The sequence below is a fragment of the Camarhynchus parvulus genome, chromosome 1A (genome assembly GCF_901933205.1).
Source record: "Camarhynchus parvulus chromosome 1A, STF_HiC, whole genome shotgun sequence".
Taxonomy (NCBI): domain Eukaryota; kingdom Metazoa; phylum Chordata; class Aves; order Passeriformes; family Thraupidae; genus Camarhynchus; species Camarhynchus parvulus.
Window position 1 is genome coordinate 37,648,435 of NC_044586.1, and position 16,623 is coordinate 37,665,057.

The window sequence follows — 16,623 nt, forward strand, 5'->3', positions numbered from 1 at the left end:
ACAAGTGCTCCAGAGGATACAGAGATATATATGTGCAGGAGAGGCTGTTTTCTGGCCTGGTTTTGGGAGGGTGGTTAACAGAAAGAAGTCCATATCTATGATTCCCTCTCCTTGTTTCTAGTCAGTGATGGACAAATGTAGACTGCATCCTGAATTAGGGAAGCAGGGACCAGAGCTGAGGTTTGCCCTACTGTGGCCCTGCTCAGCACCGTGGTGGGCCACGGGAGCTCATGGCCATGTTTTCTGATGCAAGGGACTTCCCTCTGTGCTTTGGTTTGACTGGTGCTGTTGGTGGCTGCTTAGCATTACTCAAATAGGCATAAAAATGCCAAGATTCAGGAAGAGCTTAGGGGCTTTATTTCAACTGTGAACCACCACAGAGTTCAGCCAGGATCCAGGTGCTTTTTGCTCACAAGAGGGTCCTTTACTGCATATCTGTGTGCCTGTTCAGACACATGATTAAGTCCAAAAATTCCAGAGTGGGCAGTGCTGGAATAAAAGGTTTATGATCTGTGGCCTTGGACTCTAGTGATGCATTGCTGGGTTTTTCCCTAGGCATTTAAACCACAGCTAGATCTCAGGGGAGTTCAGGGGTTGCTACCAATTCAATGAAATCTAGATACAGCTATAGTGATGTCATTAGCAGTCTGCCACATCTTCCTCCCCATTGCAATTTGTTCAAATAAAACACATCCTAATCCAAGCAATGATTTCCTGCACTCATGCTATGAGAAGGTTACTACAGTTTAAGAAGTTTACAGCATTTTAAATGTATTTTTTAAATAATAAACTGTGTTTTCTTCTTGCCACCTGGTTACATGGTTTTGGTCTTTGCAAAGGTTGGTGCAAAAGCCCTTCGACTATGTAATTACTTTAGAATGAGAACTGCAAGGCACCTTTCTGTTTGTAGGACTTACCAGAGGCAGAATGTGTTTTAGCAATAAATTATTCTGTATTTTACCAAGGCACCAAATAACAATGACCAAATTATGGCTTGCAAAATTTTTATAACAAGCAATCTAAAACAACACAAATGTAGGGCTTTTAGCTCTGTATTTTATTAGGAAATCTCAGACCAGCTTTAGAAGAAAGAATAAACAATTTCTATTAGTTGGATTTGACTTATCAAGCAGCTAAGAAGAGCCAATTTTGAAGAAAAGAGATAAAATAATTTCATCTGAAGATTATTTAAGATCCCTTGTGACAATCACAACAGACAATTCCATAGTTCTGAGGTATTTGGCTTACTTCATCATTGAAATACTCCAGATTTACTGGCCTTAATTAGTTGCTTAAACTCTTTGTATTTCAAAAGTGTTTGAATACTTTTCCTGGAAAGGTAATGTCCAAATGTCACTATGCTTAACTAGTTCTATCAGAGTGATGTGTCTATGTCTTCTTTTTAAAAACTGCACCCATGATCATACTTATCAAGTGTACCATTTGTCAGCACTTTATGGAGTAAGTTTTGGTTAGCTCAATATCTCATTTAGGTAATAATTGCAATATCCAAATGAGGAAAACTTACCTAAAGTAACTTTTCCCCTAAATATATGTTTTTACAGAAGTCATGTGACAGCACAGAAAATTTAGACTCAGAAGTGAGCAGTTCAACTCAGAAAATTTAAAGTAGGCTTCCAGCATGTTTTGATATATCCTTAGATACCTCCACATGATTAATTTCCTCATCTGCAAGAAAAGTATGGTTGTGTTAAGATCATTGTCTGTGCTATAGACTCTTGGGGTTATTTCAGCAAATGAACATCAGCTCTTCTCCTGTCCTGCTTTACTTCTAATCCTAGAGCCTCTGAATAAAGAGGTTCTGTGTTACATTGTTTCATCAGTGGTATTCCTCCAAAACTTAGATACATCTATAACTTGTGGGTTTTTTTAGTATTGCAATGTATGCTTTTGTATGTATGTGTATATCTGCATGTAAATATAAGTGTTATTGGTATTATTATCCTTTTAGTTGTTCAGATTGGATTTCCTTGCCTTGGGAAACAAGATGGGGTCGCTGCATTTGAAGTGAACGTGATCATAATGAATTCAGAAGGCAATATTATTCTCCAGACCCCTCAGAACGCCATCTTCTTTAAAACCTGTCAGCAAGGTAACACCGAAGAAAACATGCTGGGATGCTGTTAGACCAGGTCACCTAAATGTCTTATGTTTCATTTAGGATAAGAGATAGAGAGGATGGAAGTAAAGCAGTCACACAATGTGAAGCAATCATGGTGAATTCCAGGCTTTCTGGCTCTGTGTGCATTTGCTGATCATTTACTACATGTTTACTGAGCCTTTTCTTACAGAACTCCCCCAGCACACTGGGTCGGAGACATTTCTCCCTCCTGCTGTTCACTGCTCATCACATTAACATCAGTAGGTGTTAATTAAAGACATTGATAGAGATGTATCATATGAAAAGCCCCTACTAGCAAACAATTCAAGGTTCTTGGAGGAGAGCTAGTTCTGTGCAAGCAGGCTGAGGTTAACTTTTCCAGAAATGGCACATCATCTGGGGAACTGACCTCCTGGGAACTATAGTGGGGACACTGAGGACAATTAATGCTGTCAGTGCCTCAGTTCCAGCTTGGTGTCATTAGTTCCCTAAATCTCAAACTTGCGCATCCAAACTGAATACAAAAATCTCAAATCAGAAAATTTCTGCAAAACTTGGCTTTACCTTCCCCGTAGCTCAGGTGCAACCTCTTGGCTTTTGATACAGGTAAAATGGTGGAAGCTGGTGTTCAGTACTTCCAGTTATCAAGCAGTAAAGACACAGAAGACATGCTGGTAGGAGAAAAGCCATGAAGTTTTTGCAGTGTTTGCTTGGAAAGAAGAGCACTTGTTCAATCAACTGATCTATGAACAATAAGCACTATGAAATAAGACTTTCTGAATTAATTCGATACACCACAAACAACTATAATTATCACTTTAAGCTGAGGCTATAGAAATTGAAAAATCAGTGTCCAAAACAAGATAATTATCCCATATCATGTGCAATTGTATCAAATTAACCCATGACAGGGCTGATGTACAAAGAACAAGATTTTTTTCTTCCTCTATTAAATCTTTGTTCACGGTCCCACATTTTCTTCTCTGCACTATTTTCTCTGAGATAATTGGCTGTAGTGTGGCTTCAAAGAGTGAGCAGTGGGAGCAAGAGCTGTTTATTCTTTGAAACCTCACTAGGCACAAATAGCAAAGCTGCTTGTCCCCTTTGAAGCCTTGCTGCTGCCAATTAGCCCAGGGAAAGTGGAGGAGGGGGAGAAGAAGTGGGCAGAGAAAGAGGAAGAAAAATGGAGGCTTTAAATACTCAAAAACAATCAGATCTCATGTATGAAGTAGTGTGTCTGGTGTAAATACAACATGAAACTCTTCCTATCTTTTTATTTTCAGTTCAGCTCCAAGATACTGAACTTAAAAAGCTTTGGAAATAGCATTGGAGTATTCTAATAGGGAGAGCAGAGTTACGGTTATATTTTGGAAAATACTGGCCTAAAGAGGAAGGGCTCCAAACTCAGTTTAGTTATAGCAGTCATCCAAGTTATAAGTTCTGTGTTATTATTTGTTCTTACCACTTTTATACTAGCTTTAATATCTAATGATTTAGCAGTATTGCATCATATGACCTCTCAGGAAACCTGGGGTTGATTATTGTCCCAGTCCTTTGTTCATGGAGCCAGCTGAGAGACAGAAGGAAGATTTCCCAAACTTTGGAGACATGCCAAGGAGGAGCTTTCTACATCATCTCTTCCAGCCCATGTTCCCCACTGGAATAACTCCCATTCCTGCCCTGTGTCTACTGAGGTGGAAACAGCAGTGTTTTAGGACAGATGCTGAGAAGGATAAGAATGTCTTTAGTGGTTGGTGTTAGAGTAGGTGTGAGATTCCTTCCTCTGAAAGATACCATACACGGTGAAGAGCTCCTGTCAGGGCTCTAGTCACTGTTTCTGGTTATTCTTGGCCATAAAGAAAGGCCCCAGCAGAGAAAGTGAGTGGAGCAAGGGAGCAGTGGATAAGAGAGGATTTGTTGTGGCTAAGAGGTGGTCACAAAGAAAAAATACATGTTTTCCTATTTTTCTGCTTGAAATGGAATGCATTTAAGCATGCATTTTTTTTTGGTAATGAATAGCAGCTCTGCATTTGAGTACAAAGAGAGAAGCATTTCCAGAAAAATTCCTAGAATACAGTGTTAGAACACAGTAAGACCAAAAACCCTTTGCTACAATTACTACGGCTGCAAACAGCTTTACTTTTAAGGCATATCATTTTACCTCAGAGGTTTTGAACCTTCTCACTTGGAATGTCACACAACAGAGCATCAAGATGAGGAGATTGTGCCTACTACTGATCCCTACTGGTGTTGAGTTTTTCTAGTGGGGATAGGCGGTCTCTCCTGACTAATTCTCCATGAGGGATCCGGGAAGGCATTTTTGTGTAATTGTTTTTCTACCCAGCAGCCCTTTTTGATGGTGTTCCACAGGGCTTTGATTTAGTTTGCCTTCTTGTTTGATGGACTCTGGTGTTTTGAGGATAGTGGTGGCACCCAGAAGTATCTCTCATCCTTGTATAATCCTGCCGGTGTTGCCAAATGCTTTTATGTATTTGATCAATAATTGAGATATGAATGAGAGCTGACGATGATGCAGAACTGTTGTGCAGGAGTGCTTTCATCTTCCTTTCTGGCCTTCTCCCATTTAGCCTTGATGCTCACTCTTTCATGTGAACACAGATTTCATCATTGTCACCTCAGTAGTAACAGATGTGGTAATTAATGCAATGCAAGTTGCAGTGATGTCTACTTCAGGCTGCAGAAATCGAAACTGGTCCTGCACACTAAGGGTAGGTCTAACCAGCCATGCAAGTTCTGCACTAAGCTGTCTGCTCATTTCCACACAGAAAATAAAGTACTGGATTGAGCAGAGCAGAGCATCCACATTGCTCATGCACTTATAGAGCAGCAGGGAGATGAAAATACAGAGTCCACCAACAAGTGCATCACCTATGTGAACATGTGATGGAACATCTATTTGTAGACTACTAAAAGAAAAACTAATTTATCTTGAAGAAATCTTAACTGAATTTCCATTTTTTCAGTGTTTGTCTGCCAGCAAAAATTTTAACTCTTGTGTCAAAGAAATTTATTAATCCCACTGAGATCTGGCTGGCAGCTGAAGTATATAACATTTTAATTAAGAATTGTTGTTATATTTTATGAAGCGGAATGTCCAGGAGGATGCAGAAATGGAGGGGTTTGCAACAAAAGACATGTCTGTGAATGTCCTGATGGATTTTACGGGCCTCATTGTGAGAAAGGTAATTTAATAAAAAAATCTCAACTGTCTTCTTTACCACAATCTCAGGAAAACTGTATCTCTGGCACTGTAGGATCTCCTAAAATTAAGAATGGCCTATTCTGAAGATTTTGTATATTTTGAGATCAAAGACATAAGAGAATTGTTATTATCATCCATGGTTTTATTTCCATAGTGGAAATACAAATTGCTTCATATGAAAAATATTTTCTGTTTCACAAATTGCTTTTAACAAAACCTGATGCAACAGTTAAAAGTGATCCCTAATCACAGGGAATCCATCTGGCAAGAAGATTAAATAAAATTCTTCTGCTGATGAGGACTAGCTGTGAAAAAAAGCACAGTGCTTTAGTTGCTCAGCATTTGTTTATTTGCAGATAAGATCAGATTTGTAAGCAGGCTGAAAACAAAAATGGGAAGATGAAGGGAAGATTCTCTTCCATGAGTGGATAATAGCCCAAACCAACATTTCCAGGAGTGAAGAACCATGAAACTGATGTGACTTGGCAAGGAAACTAGATCTTCCTATCCCTCCCTTCCTTTTCCCAGTGGCAGTCCCTCCCCAGGGCGACTGGAGACACCCACCCCCATGGGCATCCTACTCCAATACAATCATTCACTCCCAGATACTCAAAAATATTAAATACAAAGGATCAAGGACTGTTCTCTGGCCTGGAGAGCAACTGGCACAGCTTACATTCATATGTTTAATAAACTCTTACCTTCCTACAAACCCATTACAAACTCACTCCTGCGAGGAGCCTGTGGTCACTACTCATCCCAGGACCATGGCCAGGAGGATTTGCTGGTCAGCTGGGACAAAGCCAAGCCACCAACAATTTCACAAGATGATTGCACAAGGCCATTTGGCCCCATGCCTGGGTGCTGTTTAACTCACCAGCATGGACCCAACCTCACTGTGTGTACCAATTGTGGGCAGCCACAAAGTGAAGCATTGCCCCCTAACATGCCTCCCTGAAGAGTCTTTTGAGGTGGCCACAAGGCAGAGAGGTCTTGGAAGAGCACAGGGGCTCCAGAGAAGATTCACTGGGAGCATGCAGGACAATTTGGCTGCAGGCTTTCCTAGCCAAAATTAGGTAGCCATGCTTATGCTCAGGTCTGCAGGAGTAGAGAAGGTTCATTGTAAAGCCTGCCTGGGAACCCCACTGAGTTACTGACCCCTCTGAGATAGTCCTGCCTGCACGGCTGAGGAACCAGAATACAGCTGTATTCTGGGGGGATTTTAAAAATCCAGAGTGTGTAGGTGTATGTGGGTACTTTGCTCTCCCCTGTCTGGTATTAAACTATACAAGAGGCAATTTCTGCTTGCATATGGAGTTAGATTTGATCTTCAATTAGCCTACAATTTTTAGTAGCACTATACAGAAATTGCCAGATACAAACCAAAGATATAATAGATTTAACCCCTTAGCAGAGGCACTTTGCAAAGGTGACTTAGAACAATAAGCAGAAGGAAAAGTAGCTTAAGGAGTCAATGCGCATGTATTTAAATACCAGGAAGGTATTGACATTTGGACATTGCCACCAGCAATGCTTTTTCTGCTCTCCCCACTCCTCAGCACTGTGTGTTCCTCGCTGCATGAACGGCGGGCTCTGCATCACACCCGGCCTCTGCATCTGCCCCCCGGGGTTCTACGGCATCAACTGCGACAAAGGTAAACGCCCACCAGAGCCCCGGGCTCTGCGCGCAGCAGCCGCTCCTCGCTCAGCTGTGCCCGGTTCCCTCTAGGAGGGCATTTTGGAAAGTCAGGCAAGCAATAAGTAAATAAATTTTAAAAATATTGTGGTTCTTAAAATAGACACTGTAGCACAGCCCAGCAGCTGCTGGAAGAATATAGGAAATTGCAGGTATCCATACACCCCAGCTCTGTGAAGGGTTGTTGGGGTAATCACTTCAGTTGATCCACTGAAAACTGTGGATCTTACCACAAAAATAACTTATATTTCTGGGGTGAGAAAAAAAAATACAAAAAATAATATCTCTATTTGAGCTCTAGTTTCCTGTAGTAAAATTAATTTTACTAATTATTTAGTACATTATTGTGCTGCATCTGGACACATGAAAAAAATATGCAAGCTATTCATTTTTTGTAGCTTTATTGGGACTCTTGAAGGGTAAAAACCAGGAATCAATTGTTCAGAACAGTAATTGGGAGCAGTCTAAGCTACCATGTAGAAAGAACCAAGTACTTTCCTGCAGAAGTGTAACTGACCTGCTCATGGCAGAGTCGTGCTCCATTTGTCATTGCAGGTCTACATGAAGTAAAGACTGAATGCAAAAAGTCCTAGAGGCCTTTTCAGCAAAATAGTGGGAACTTTCCTATTACTTTACACAAACTGTTGGTGTCGATGCCCTCACATCTTCTATCTAGTCAACAGACTTTCACCACATTTAGAAAATACTTCAAATGTGCATTTTAATTAAATGCTCCTGATGTCTTGAAGGATTAATGTGAATCCCCGCTGTTTGGTGAAAAGTCACATCTAACACAATGTAAGTTATTTGGCAGTTGAAAGTCAGAGCATTTGCATCTATGTCACCACACAGAAAAACTCTCAGAGGTTTCTTTTCAGTCAAAGGATTACTTAAGAACTGTAGTGAACTATCCTCTTGTAGAAGTAGTTTCCAGTCTTAGGCTGTGCTCCTTTTATCAGACACTGGCAGTTTCAATAGCAATAGTGCCTTAATCCTTCAATGAGCTTTATGTGTGAGGGTTGATAAAGATGTAGCACAGACTGTCCTCAGAGAGCTCACTGCTGTATTGTTCACTTGTCTCATTCTATATTGCTTTTTGTGTGTGCTCATGTAAAGCATTATGTAGGAATAACTGCATTTCAGTCTTACTTTGTAAACCAGATGAAAAGAGGTTAATCCTGCTTTTACAACCTACTCAATGTTTATTTATGATGAACAGCAGAGAACATTAAGTCCAAGTTAGTTCTAGTTCATATTAATTAATTAGTTAATTCTTTTTATTTGTTTCAGCAAACTGTACAACAACCTGTTTCAATGGAGGGACATGTTTCTATCTGGGAAAATGCATTTGTCCTTCAGGCTATGAGGGAGACCAATGTGAAATTAGTGAGTAGCATCTCTGTGTGCTTGCTTTCATTTACAGCTTCTTCTTCTGTCAATGCCTGAATGGTAACATGTGAGCTGCTTCTGCTGGGCACAGAGCAAGGGTCTCACACAGCAGTTTGGGACCCTCTGAGTCAGATGCCACATGCCTCCAAATGAGTTTCCTACTCAGAAGTTTAATTCATTGCTGGACCATATCACCCCTGCCCTGTTCTGTTTTCAGTAGTAACCAGGCTTGGTAATAATCCTCAAGCCATAAGTATGCAAGCAACGCCCTGTGGCAGACGTGCTGCCATGCCAAACCTGTGGGGTGCATCTATTTTCAAACATTATGGCAAATCACACCTGGGCACAGCAGATTAAATTTGAGATGTCACCTCTGAAAGGACTACTATAATTTGAGAATTAAAAGATTTGGGGCAAAAGGAGAACTAAACTGTAAGAGCTGAGAGCTTTCATGTAACATGCAAAGTTACATTCACAAGGTAACTTGAAGATGTACAACCAGACCTCATTCTTCCTGGACTTACAACTTCTAACAGGACACTGCGCAGGAAAGCTTTTCCTGCAGTAAATAATCCCACCAATATTCTCCAGCACCTTCACAGGAGCATGGAGAGCAGTATTTTGCCTAGGATATGTAAATGCTGATTTTTTAATACAAATCAGTAGAAACAAGCTCTCCTCACAATTAGGAAATTTTAATTACTTTGGAAACACATGGAAATAAACTCTTAACTTGCTATCAGCCAATACACTACAACAAGTGAATTACTATGCAAAGAAAGTACACAGGTACAGTAAGACCTACATTTTGCTCAGTCTTTATGTGTAGATTAACAGTAGGTGTATGTAAATGTTTCACCATGTCTATATGCATTACAAGGCATTTTGCAACTCCTTTTTACAGCATTAAAAATTCAGGGAAAAAAGAAGCAGCAAAGCTTTATTGTTTTTAAGTAAATGAAGATTGCCCATTGATATAAATTCAGATAATATACCACAAGAACAATAGTGTGGGTTTTCACCGGATTTACCTTTGCTTACATCAAGTTCAAATTTGACTATTTGGCAGAGCCCCATTTCTTTCTTCAGTCCCCAAAATGTCAACATTGTTGACATTTTTAGATGAAAATTAAAGTTTGATTTAGAGAGAAGCATGTATTTTATATTTGGTGGTGGTTTTTTTGAGGAGAATTCTTAGAACTCTTATTGCAGCGTGTATAATTAAGGGCAGTCCATTTAATTGATCTATCTGAGGAACTGAAGCTCATATTTGTCTACTGCTGCTTGGGATAAGTGCAACTGTTTTGATTTCCTGGAAAGGTTTACCTGTGAAACTCAAATTAAATTAATTAAAACACAGGCAGTAAACTAGCTTCTGTACAAAAGAAAAAAGAACAAATTCAGATTGTGGTAAACTGGGACAATGTCAATGAGAGCAAGGAAAGTGATGGCTCTTGTAAAGCCAGGACTGCAACTGTTAGACTGTGATTGACAGCTGTCATCACCCCTGGGCACTGCACCAACACAGCAGTGGAAGATTGCAAGAAATCTAGACAAGGCTTAGAAATACCAGAGCAGAAAACATTTTCTTAGATCCAGGGCCAGCTACATTCAATCATGGGATTCTTAAAATAATGAGGGGGAAAAACCTTTCAACAGGCAGAAAGCCATCTTCTCAAAATTGCAAGGTTTTGTTGTTTTGTTGGTTTTTTTTTTTAGAATTGGGTATAGGTTTTCAGTGCTTGTGTAATAATTGAATCCCTCTGTAAGACTCCTGGGAAGTGTACTGAACCCAGTCTACAAAACTAACAAGCATTCAAAGTCTTCCAGGTTTTTTCCTAATTAGTGTTTCGCTTTGAATCCAGAGTTTTATTTTGCTTTGGATTCCTCTCCTACTTGTCACCAGCTGTTTTTGTTGGGTTTTTTTCCATTTCTTAGTCAATAACAGAGAGTTATTACTCTTTCCTTCATTCTGTGACAATATCTTAGTCCAAAGTTAATTGAGATGTGCTGAGCCAAATGCTTGCCTGTTGCAACTTGGTGGAAGTTGATGTTACGTCTCTTGACCCATATCCTTCAGATTTGCTTAAAGAGCTAGGAAAGTTCATTGATTTCTTTAGCACTGTTCTTTCCAATTGTTAATTACTTGGGATGCAAATGTTTGTAAATTAGAATGCCTAAAGTTTCCCTCCCCAAAGGCTCCTGCAGAGGAATTGTGCTTTTACAGAAACTCTCCTCAGCACAGTTTGTTCCATCAGCTGCTTATGAAACTTCTTTCAGGGTTTTTAAAATAATTTTGTAGAATAGGAATGAGTGTTTCCTTTATATTGACAATACACATGTGTATCACAAAGGTCTGCAGGGGTTGAGGGCTAAGCAGGTGCTGCCTGTGATGTTGAGCTCCCAAGAGGAGAGTCTGTGATCATGAAATGAGGTTTTCAGCACAGCAAACTAGTATTGATGCTTAAATTATGATGTGCAGTTCTCAGTTAATACCTTTCTAAAAAAAACCCAAACAAACAAAAACAAACAAACAAACAGACAAACAAACAAAAAAAACCCAAAAAAACCACCAACCCAACTGTCGTGGGTTTGCAGGAAACAGCCAACAAAATAGGGGAAAGGGAAAGGAGAAGGGAAAAAGAGAAAAGGAAAGGAAACAGTTTGCTGCCCCACGTTCCAGTTTTTATTTGCTCACAGATACAGGTAAATATTAGTGTTAAATCTATGAAGGGTACCGTTGTTTTCTCTTTTCTGAAGAATCTAGGAAATCTAGTGGCATTAGAAAAGATAAAAAATTATTTTGGATCACAATGAGAAAATCTGCATTGGTACATATGGGCACCAAGATAGCAGAAAAGTGAGGATGCAGTTCCTGATGGCTCAAGAGTGCCCAGGAAGCGACAGTGAGCCTCCCTCAGCCTGGGAGTGGCTGAGTTCATGGGCACTGTGCTTCCCTTCCTAGAGAGGAGTGAAGATTTAATTAGTTCAGAAATGCAGACAAATTCTAACAAGGCAGTCTGATGGTGGGACATTGGACATTAAGTTTGTGGAAGGTCCCTGTTGTGTCATGCCCAGCATGAAAGAAATTGAGTGTGGCTCTCCACCAGTGGGGGCCTCCTCAGTCCCAAGCAATCAGGGCCAAACAAGACTTCCTACAACAACAACACCACCTGACCCAGCCTATGCCTTTGGCAAAGGCTGTTTATGAAGGAAAGCAATTTCCAGACCAAGAGCCTGGAAAAATGTCTGCCAGTTCCGATTACTGTTAGCAAAGTTGCTCTGTTCTGTGCAAACAGGAAAGAAGGGCATGTATTTTTAACATGCTTTTAGTTTCTGAGCTGCCATGTGGAACATCCCTCACTGCACCATTCACAGCACCATGGTGTTCCCAGCCTGTGCTGCAAGCTGAGGGGCCCAGCCAATCTGTTTACTGTCTGCAAGTAGCAGCCATACTGTCATTTTCTGAGTTTCTTACTGCTCTGAGATGTCACTAGATTTTCTTCTGCTGGGGCCCCTCAAGTTTGGATCCCACTCTTTGGAACAGCATGGTCTGCTTGCCTCCCTTGTAAAGGGTGAGGAGAGCAGGAGTCAGTACTGACCAGTCATGAGGGTGATGCAGAGACAGAGTGGAAAAGACCTGGGCAAAAACTGCAAGGTCACACAGGCTTTGGCCATGCCAAATTATTGTCATATTCTCAAAGGAGAAGAACACTTGGAAGCACAGACTTGCAGCAGAGTCTTTCCTGGTGGATCCATAGTGCACACTCTAACATCTGGTGAGTTTTCAGGTACAGGCAAGCTTGTCTGACAGTTGTCTCCAGTAGGCACAGGGACTAAGACCATTGTTTCCATGTTTTCAATTTCTAGGTAAATGCCATCAACCCTGTCGAAATGGAGGCAAATGTACTGGTAAGAACAAATGCAAGTGCTCCAAAGGCTACCAGGGAGACCTGTGTTCAAAGCGTGAGTACCAAAGCCGCTCCCTCAGTCCCTGTGGGAACATCATGCTCACTGTGCAGTATCTTTTTTACCTAATGTCACTGCTAATTGTTTGTTGTCAAATTCAAGTTATTTTACTTTCTGGATGTACATCATGCACCAGACTTAGAGAAATTATGAAACCAGAAACATTTTTTAACAGAAGTGTCCTCACAGTCCTCCTCTCTTCTGTACTCTTGAGTTTCTATAAAAGCAGTGTGTCAGCTCAGCAATGGCAGTTTAGTAGTAGAGAAATGCTTAATAAAATGTCAATACTTTGCCATGTAAATATCCACTCTGAGTGGGGTGCTGGGGACTACTCTCCTTCTCTGGCTGGTTCTGACGGATGCTCAGCTCTGCTGTACAACCCGATTCTCTTGCCAGGGGCTGAGCCAGACCTTGCCAGTAAAGAATGGGTGTGGACTGTTTCAGGGCTCTGACTGCACTCAGTGCAAAGGTATAGGTTTACTTTGACAGCCACAGCCTGTGCCAAGACCAGCTCATCATGTGAAATAGCAGGGAGAGCAAATGTGTCTCTGGATGAAATGTCAAGAGACCAGGTGTGTGTGTTCACTTTTTGCAGCTGTCTGCGAACCCAGCTGTGGCCTGTACGGCACCTGTGTGGAGCCCAACAAATGCCAGTGCAAGGAAGGCTGGCACGGGAGACACTGCAATAAAAGTAAGTGAGAAACAAGCCCTGAGAGTCAGATCTGAGGTGTTACACACCCAGTGCTATACAGAAATGACTGCTTCAAGAGCCTTTCCAGCATCATTAATCATACCACACTCCGTTTTCTCTAGTCTTTAATCCAAGCAATAAAACAAAGGCTTTCAATACTCCATAATTTTACCTACTTAAAAAAAAATCATAATGATTTGAAAGTGTTTTATCACTACCATTTTTGTATTAGAAATTCCAGAATCTGATATCAATCAGAGGAGGACTTGCATGTCTTCCCACCGTAGTGTGGAAGGGATCTAATTTTTTCAATACTCCTCAGTAATGTCAGCTAGCTTCGGAATGCTGGATAGGTATTTTTAAAAATAAAACTCTATCAGGTTTTTAAACTGCTTGAAACTTAGAAAAAATATAATGTCCTTTAGAAATTTTGGGGAAAACTTGAAGAATTATGCAAGATCTGTTCTTAGCAACTTCACATTTTAATTCTCCTCTTCCCACCCATGTTCCACAGTATACAAAATACATTGCCCCAAAGCAAAGTTAAAGTTCTTGAAATAAATTTCTGTTGTGCTTTTTGGTCCATTTACCATCTATTGTAGTAACTGATCATTTCACTGGGCTTAAAATGGTACTGTATAATTATTTGAAATACAATAGGATATATCCAGTAAGAACTTCAGATTTAATTTTATGTTTCATGTGCAACAATACTGTAAGAGCAGATCTTCAATATGTGATCTTTATATACTCCCAAAAGATACTAATGTATATCACTGTTGGCTACCAATTCAAAGGTTGTGTTTTATGTGTCAATAATAAAAAAGTTTGCAGCTACAAAACCAATCAGCCATAAGGAATGTGAACCTTGTGTTGCAGCATCAACTGAATGTTCACTTTTATTAAAACCTGTTGATGCATATGATTTTTGTCACATCAAAATGTATTAGAATAAATACAGCATTTTCATTGAAAGCTGAGTATTATCCAACTAAGATGGATTTTGCTGTGAAAATTAGATTTGCTGTGAAAACTGGGAGTCTGCTTTTCTGTTGTTACCTAGTGAATTTGTGTTTAAGTATTCATGCTACTCTCTGAAGGAGAAATACCATTAATACAAGTTATGGTTAGAAAAAAGATATAAAGAAATGAACCACCACGAACTACAGTTCGTAACTTTGGTATGAACTTTTTCTTCCTGTCATACTCTTCCTATAAAGAACTCAGATAGCAAATGAAAACAAATACATACTTTAGGTAACCATCACCAAAGAAGTAATTACCTGTACAACAGAACCAAAGCTCACACCTGCCTTGTGATAAGAAGCCAATAGTCTCACATTATTGTAAACTCCAAGGTTTTGCATCCTTCATTACTTGGATACAGTCCTGCTGAATTTAGTGCTGCAAAACTCTCTTTGTATTCAGCAAAGAACCTGTGAAATGGACATTTGGCAAAATTCACCCCCATTTTAAGTGTCCATTAATGTGCATGCACTGCAGTTCCCTCTTTTCAACTGAAACCAAACATCACTGGGTCTTGAGAGGAGATTTATAGTTAACTTGAGAGAATTGCTTCATATTCCATCAAATGAATGGCTCTTTGGTGAAGCTGTTTTCGTAAAAAAAGAAGTGGCTAAAAAATTGAACAGAGGACTTCGTTTTTCAAAGTAATTTCCATGAGCTTTAAGTAATGAGATGAGTAAATGAATCTATAAAGAATTACAACATAATACTTTGAATTCCATTTTTATTGTTCACTTTCATTTCCCACAACAAAGCAGCTCTACTAAGCCTTTTTCAGATGGCTTTTCTTTCCCCCCCGGGTGTTTATGGTCACTGGTGTTCTTTTTCTTTGCACTCAGCTATAAACCAAAGCCCAGCTCAGGTAGCTGGTGCAGATTCTCCCCAGGGGGTCACTAATGCCCCACTCTAGAGCTGGCAGATCATTATGACTGTAACCCACCTGGCATGGGGGTTGCAGATGTGAACCTCAGGCTGAGTGACAGCCTGGCTGTGCTGGAATTCCTGGGCTCCCTGGTCAGGCCAAGCATCTGTCTGTCCAGCAGGACTCCGTTCATCCTGAGGGGTAACAGGCATGTGAGCACTTTTGTAAGGCAAAGGAAAATCCTTTGTTCAAATGGGTAAGACAGTTTCCACTTGAAATATTAGCTGTGGATCATGAGCCCACTTCTGTGGATTCTTTTTTCTTGAACTAGATAATTTTCCAGGGTATGGAGCCAGCAGTCTGAGCGCCCTGAGGCCAGCAGGCAGCAAGCACAGGCAGCACACGCCTTCGCCAAAAAGGGCTGAGGAGAAGCATGTCCCACCCGAATCCAATTATATCTGGTGAGCTCCAACATCTGAAATGGTTCGTGTTACACAAAGTTCACAACCTTCATTAACCTCTCATGGATTGAATGTTAAAATGCTGTTCATTACAGTTAAGATTACCGGCTGGAATTTTATTAGCTTCATTATAAACCACTGAGCTGACACTTACTATTCCTTTTAAGTTTTATAAATACTTCTGTAGCATGATTATATAGGCTTCTTCTCTCAGTGCTTTGGATGGTGTTTTGTACCACACTTCAGTTACAGCTAAACTTCCCTTTTATTGCTTATATAGCAAATATTATCCAAAAATTAAGTAACAATAGTCAAGGAGAAAATCCTGTAGATGCTAACCCTGAATTATTTCAATGAGTACAGATGCAATTTGCCTAAGACAAAAGAAAGATGCATTTTGCAAATTTTTACAAATTGTGTATTTAGACTTTTCCCTAAGAAAAACAAACACATAAATAAAAAAGTTGCCTAATTTAAAAACTGAATAACTCAATTCAATGTTATTTTTGGCTTTACAGTTTTGTGTATTAAAAAGAAACTGCAGTGGTACCATTTAACCGACATAATATATTGTAAACAAAGTAGAGCTATAATGTAAGAAGTTTCTGCATCAGCTTGAAGCAATATAATATATTGTAAACAGAACAGCTCTTATGTAATAAACTTTTTATACTGATTGTTATGTATAAAATAAAGACGCTGTTTTAGTTTTTTGAATATTGCTCTGTGTGGCCTCCTGCGGTCTCATCGGTGCTGGGTTGGGACGATGGCTTTTCTAGGACACCCTCATAAAACAGTGGCACTGTTGGACTGGTCTCCCTCTGTCTGCTTTTAGCCCCACAGCTCTTCAAAATACTTCAGAAGAACAACTTCTTGTGCCTTGGCCAAGGAGGGGAGAACATGCAAGGCTGTGTGTTTCACTCCCTGTACTTGTCCTCCTTGTACCAGGTCCTCCTGTCCCCAGCACTGCCAGCCAGCCATGTTGCTGTGCCCAGCTTGTGGTGCCTCAGGTGCTCAGAATATTCTTCTTACAGCTTCTGCCCCAGCAGGTGATAGTGCAGCCCTGGCCATGTTCCCTGCTCAAGGGTGATGGTCCTGTGTTGTGTTGGGATCACGCTGTAGAAGGCTTGAGTGCTGCTTGTTGCAACAGTCAAGGGCTCTGTGATTTGTAATTTGATGTGGCT

The 16,623-nt window shown here is 40.3% G+C and overlaps 1 protein-coding gene across 1 annotated transcript in view; it reads left to right on the forward strand.

Annotated features, from left to right (window-relative positions):
- Nucleotides 1–16,155, forward strand: part of WIF1 (WNT inhibitory factor 1) — a 38,167-nt gene extending 22,012 nt beyond the window's left edge. The window contains exons 4-10 of the mRNA XM_030960589.1: nucleotides 1,973–2,113; nucleotides 5,230–5,325; nucleotides 6,905–7,000; nucleotides 8,332–8,427; nucleotides 12,301–12,396; nucleotides 12,995–13,090; nucleotides 15,322–16,155. Coding sequence (XP_030816449.1) covers nucleotides 1,973–2,113; nucleotides 5,230–5,325; nucleotides 6,905–7,000; nucleotides 8,332–8,427; nucleotides 12,301–12,396; nucleotides 12,995–13,090; nucleotides 15,322–15,443 — 743 coding nt within the window. The 3' untranslated portion in view covers nucleotides 15,444–16,155. The remainder of the gene's footprint in view (nucleotides 1–1,972; nucleotides 2,114–5,229; nucleotides 5,326–6,904; nucleotides 7,001–8,331; nucleotides 8,428–12,300; nucleotides 12,397–12,994; nucleotides 13,091–15,321) is intronic.
- The last annotated feature ends 468 nt before the right edge of the window (nucleotides 16,156–16,623 follow it).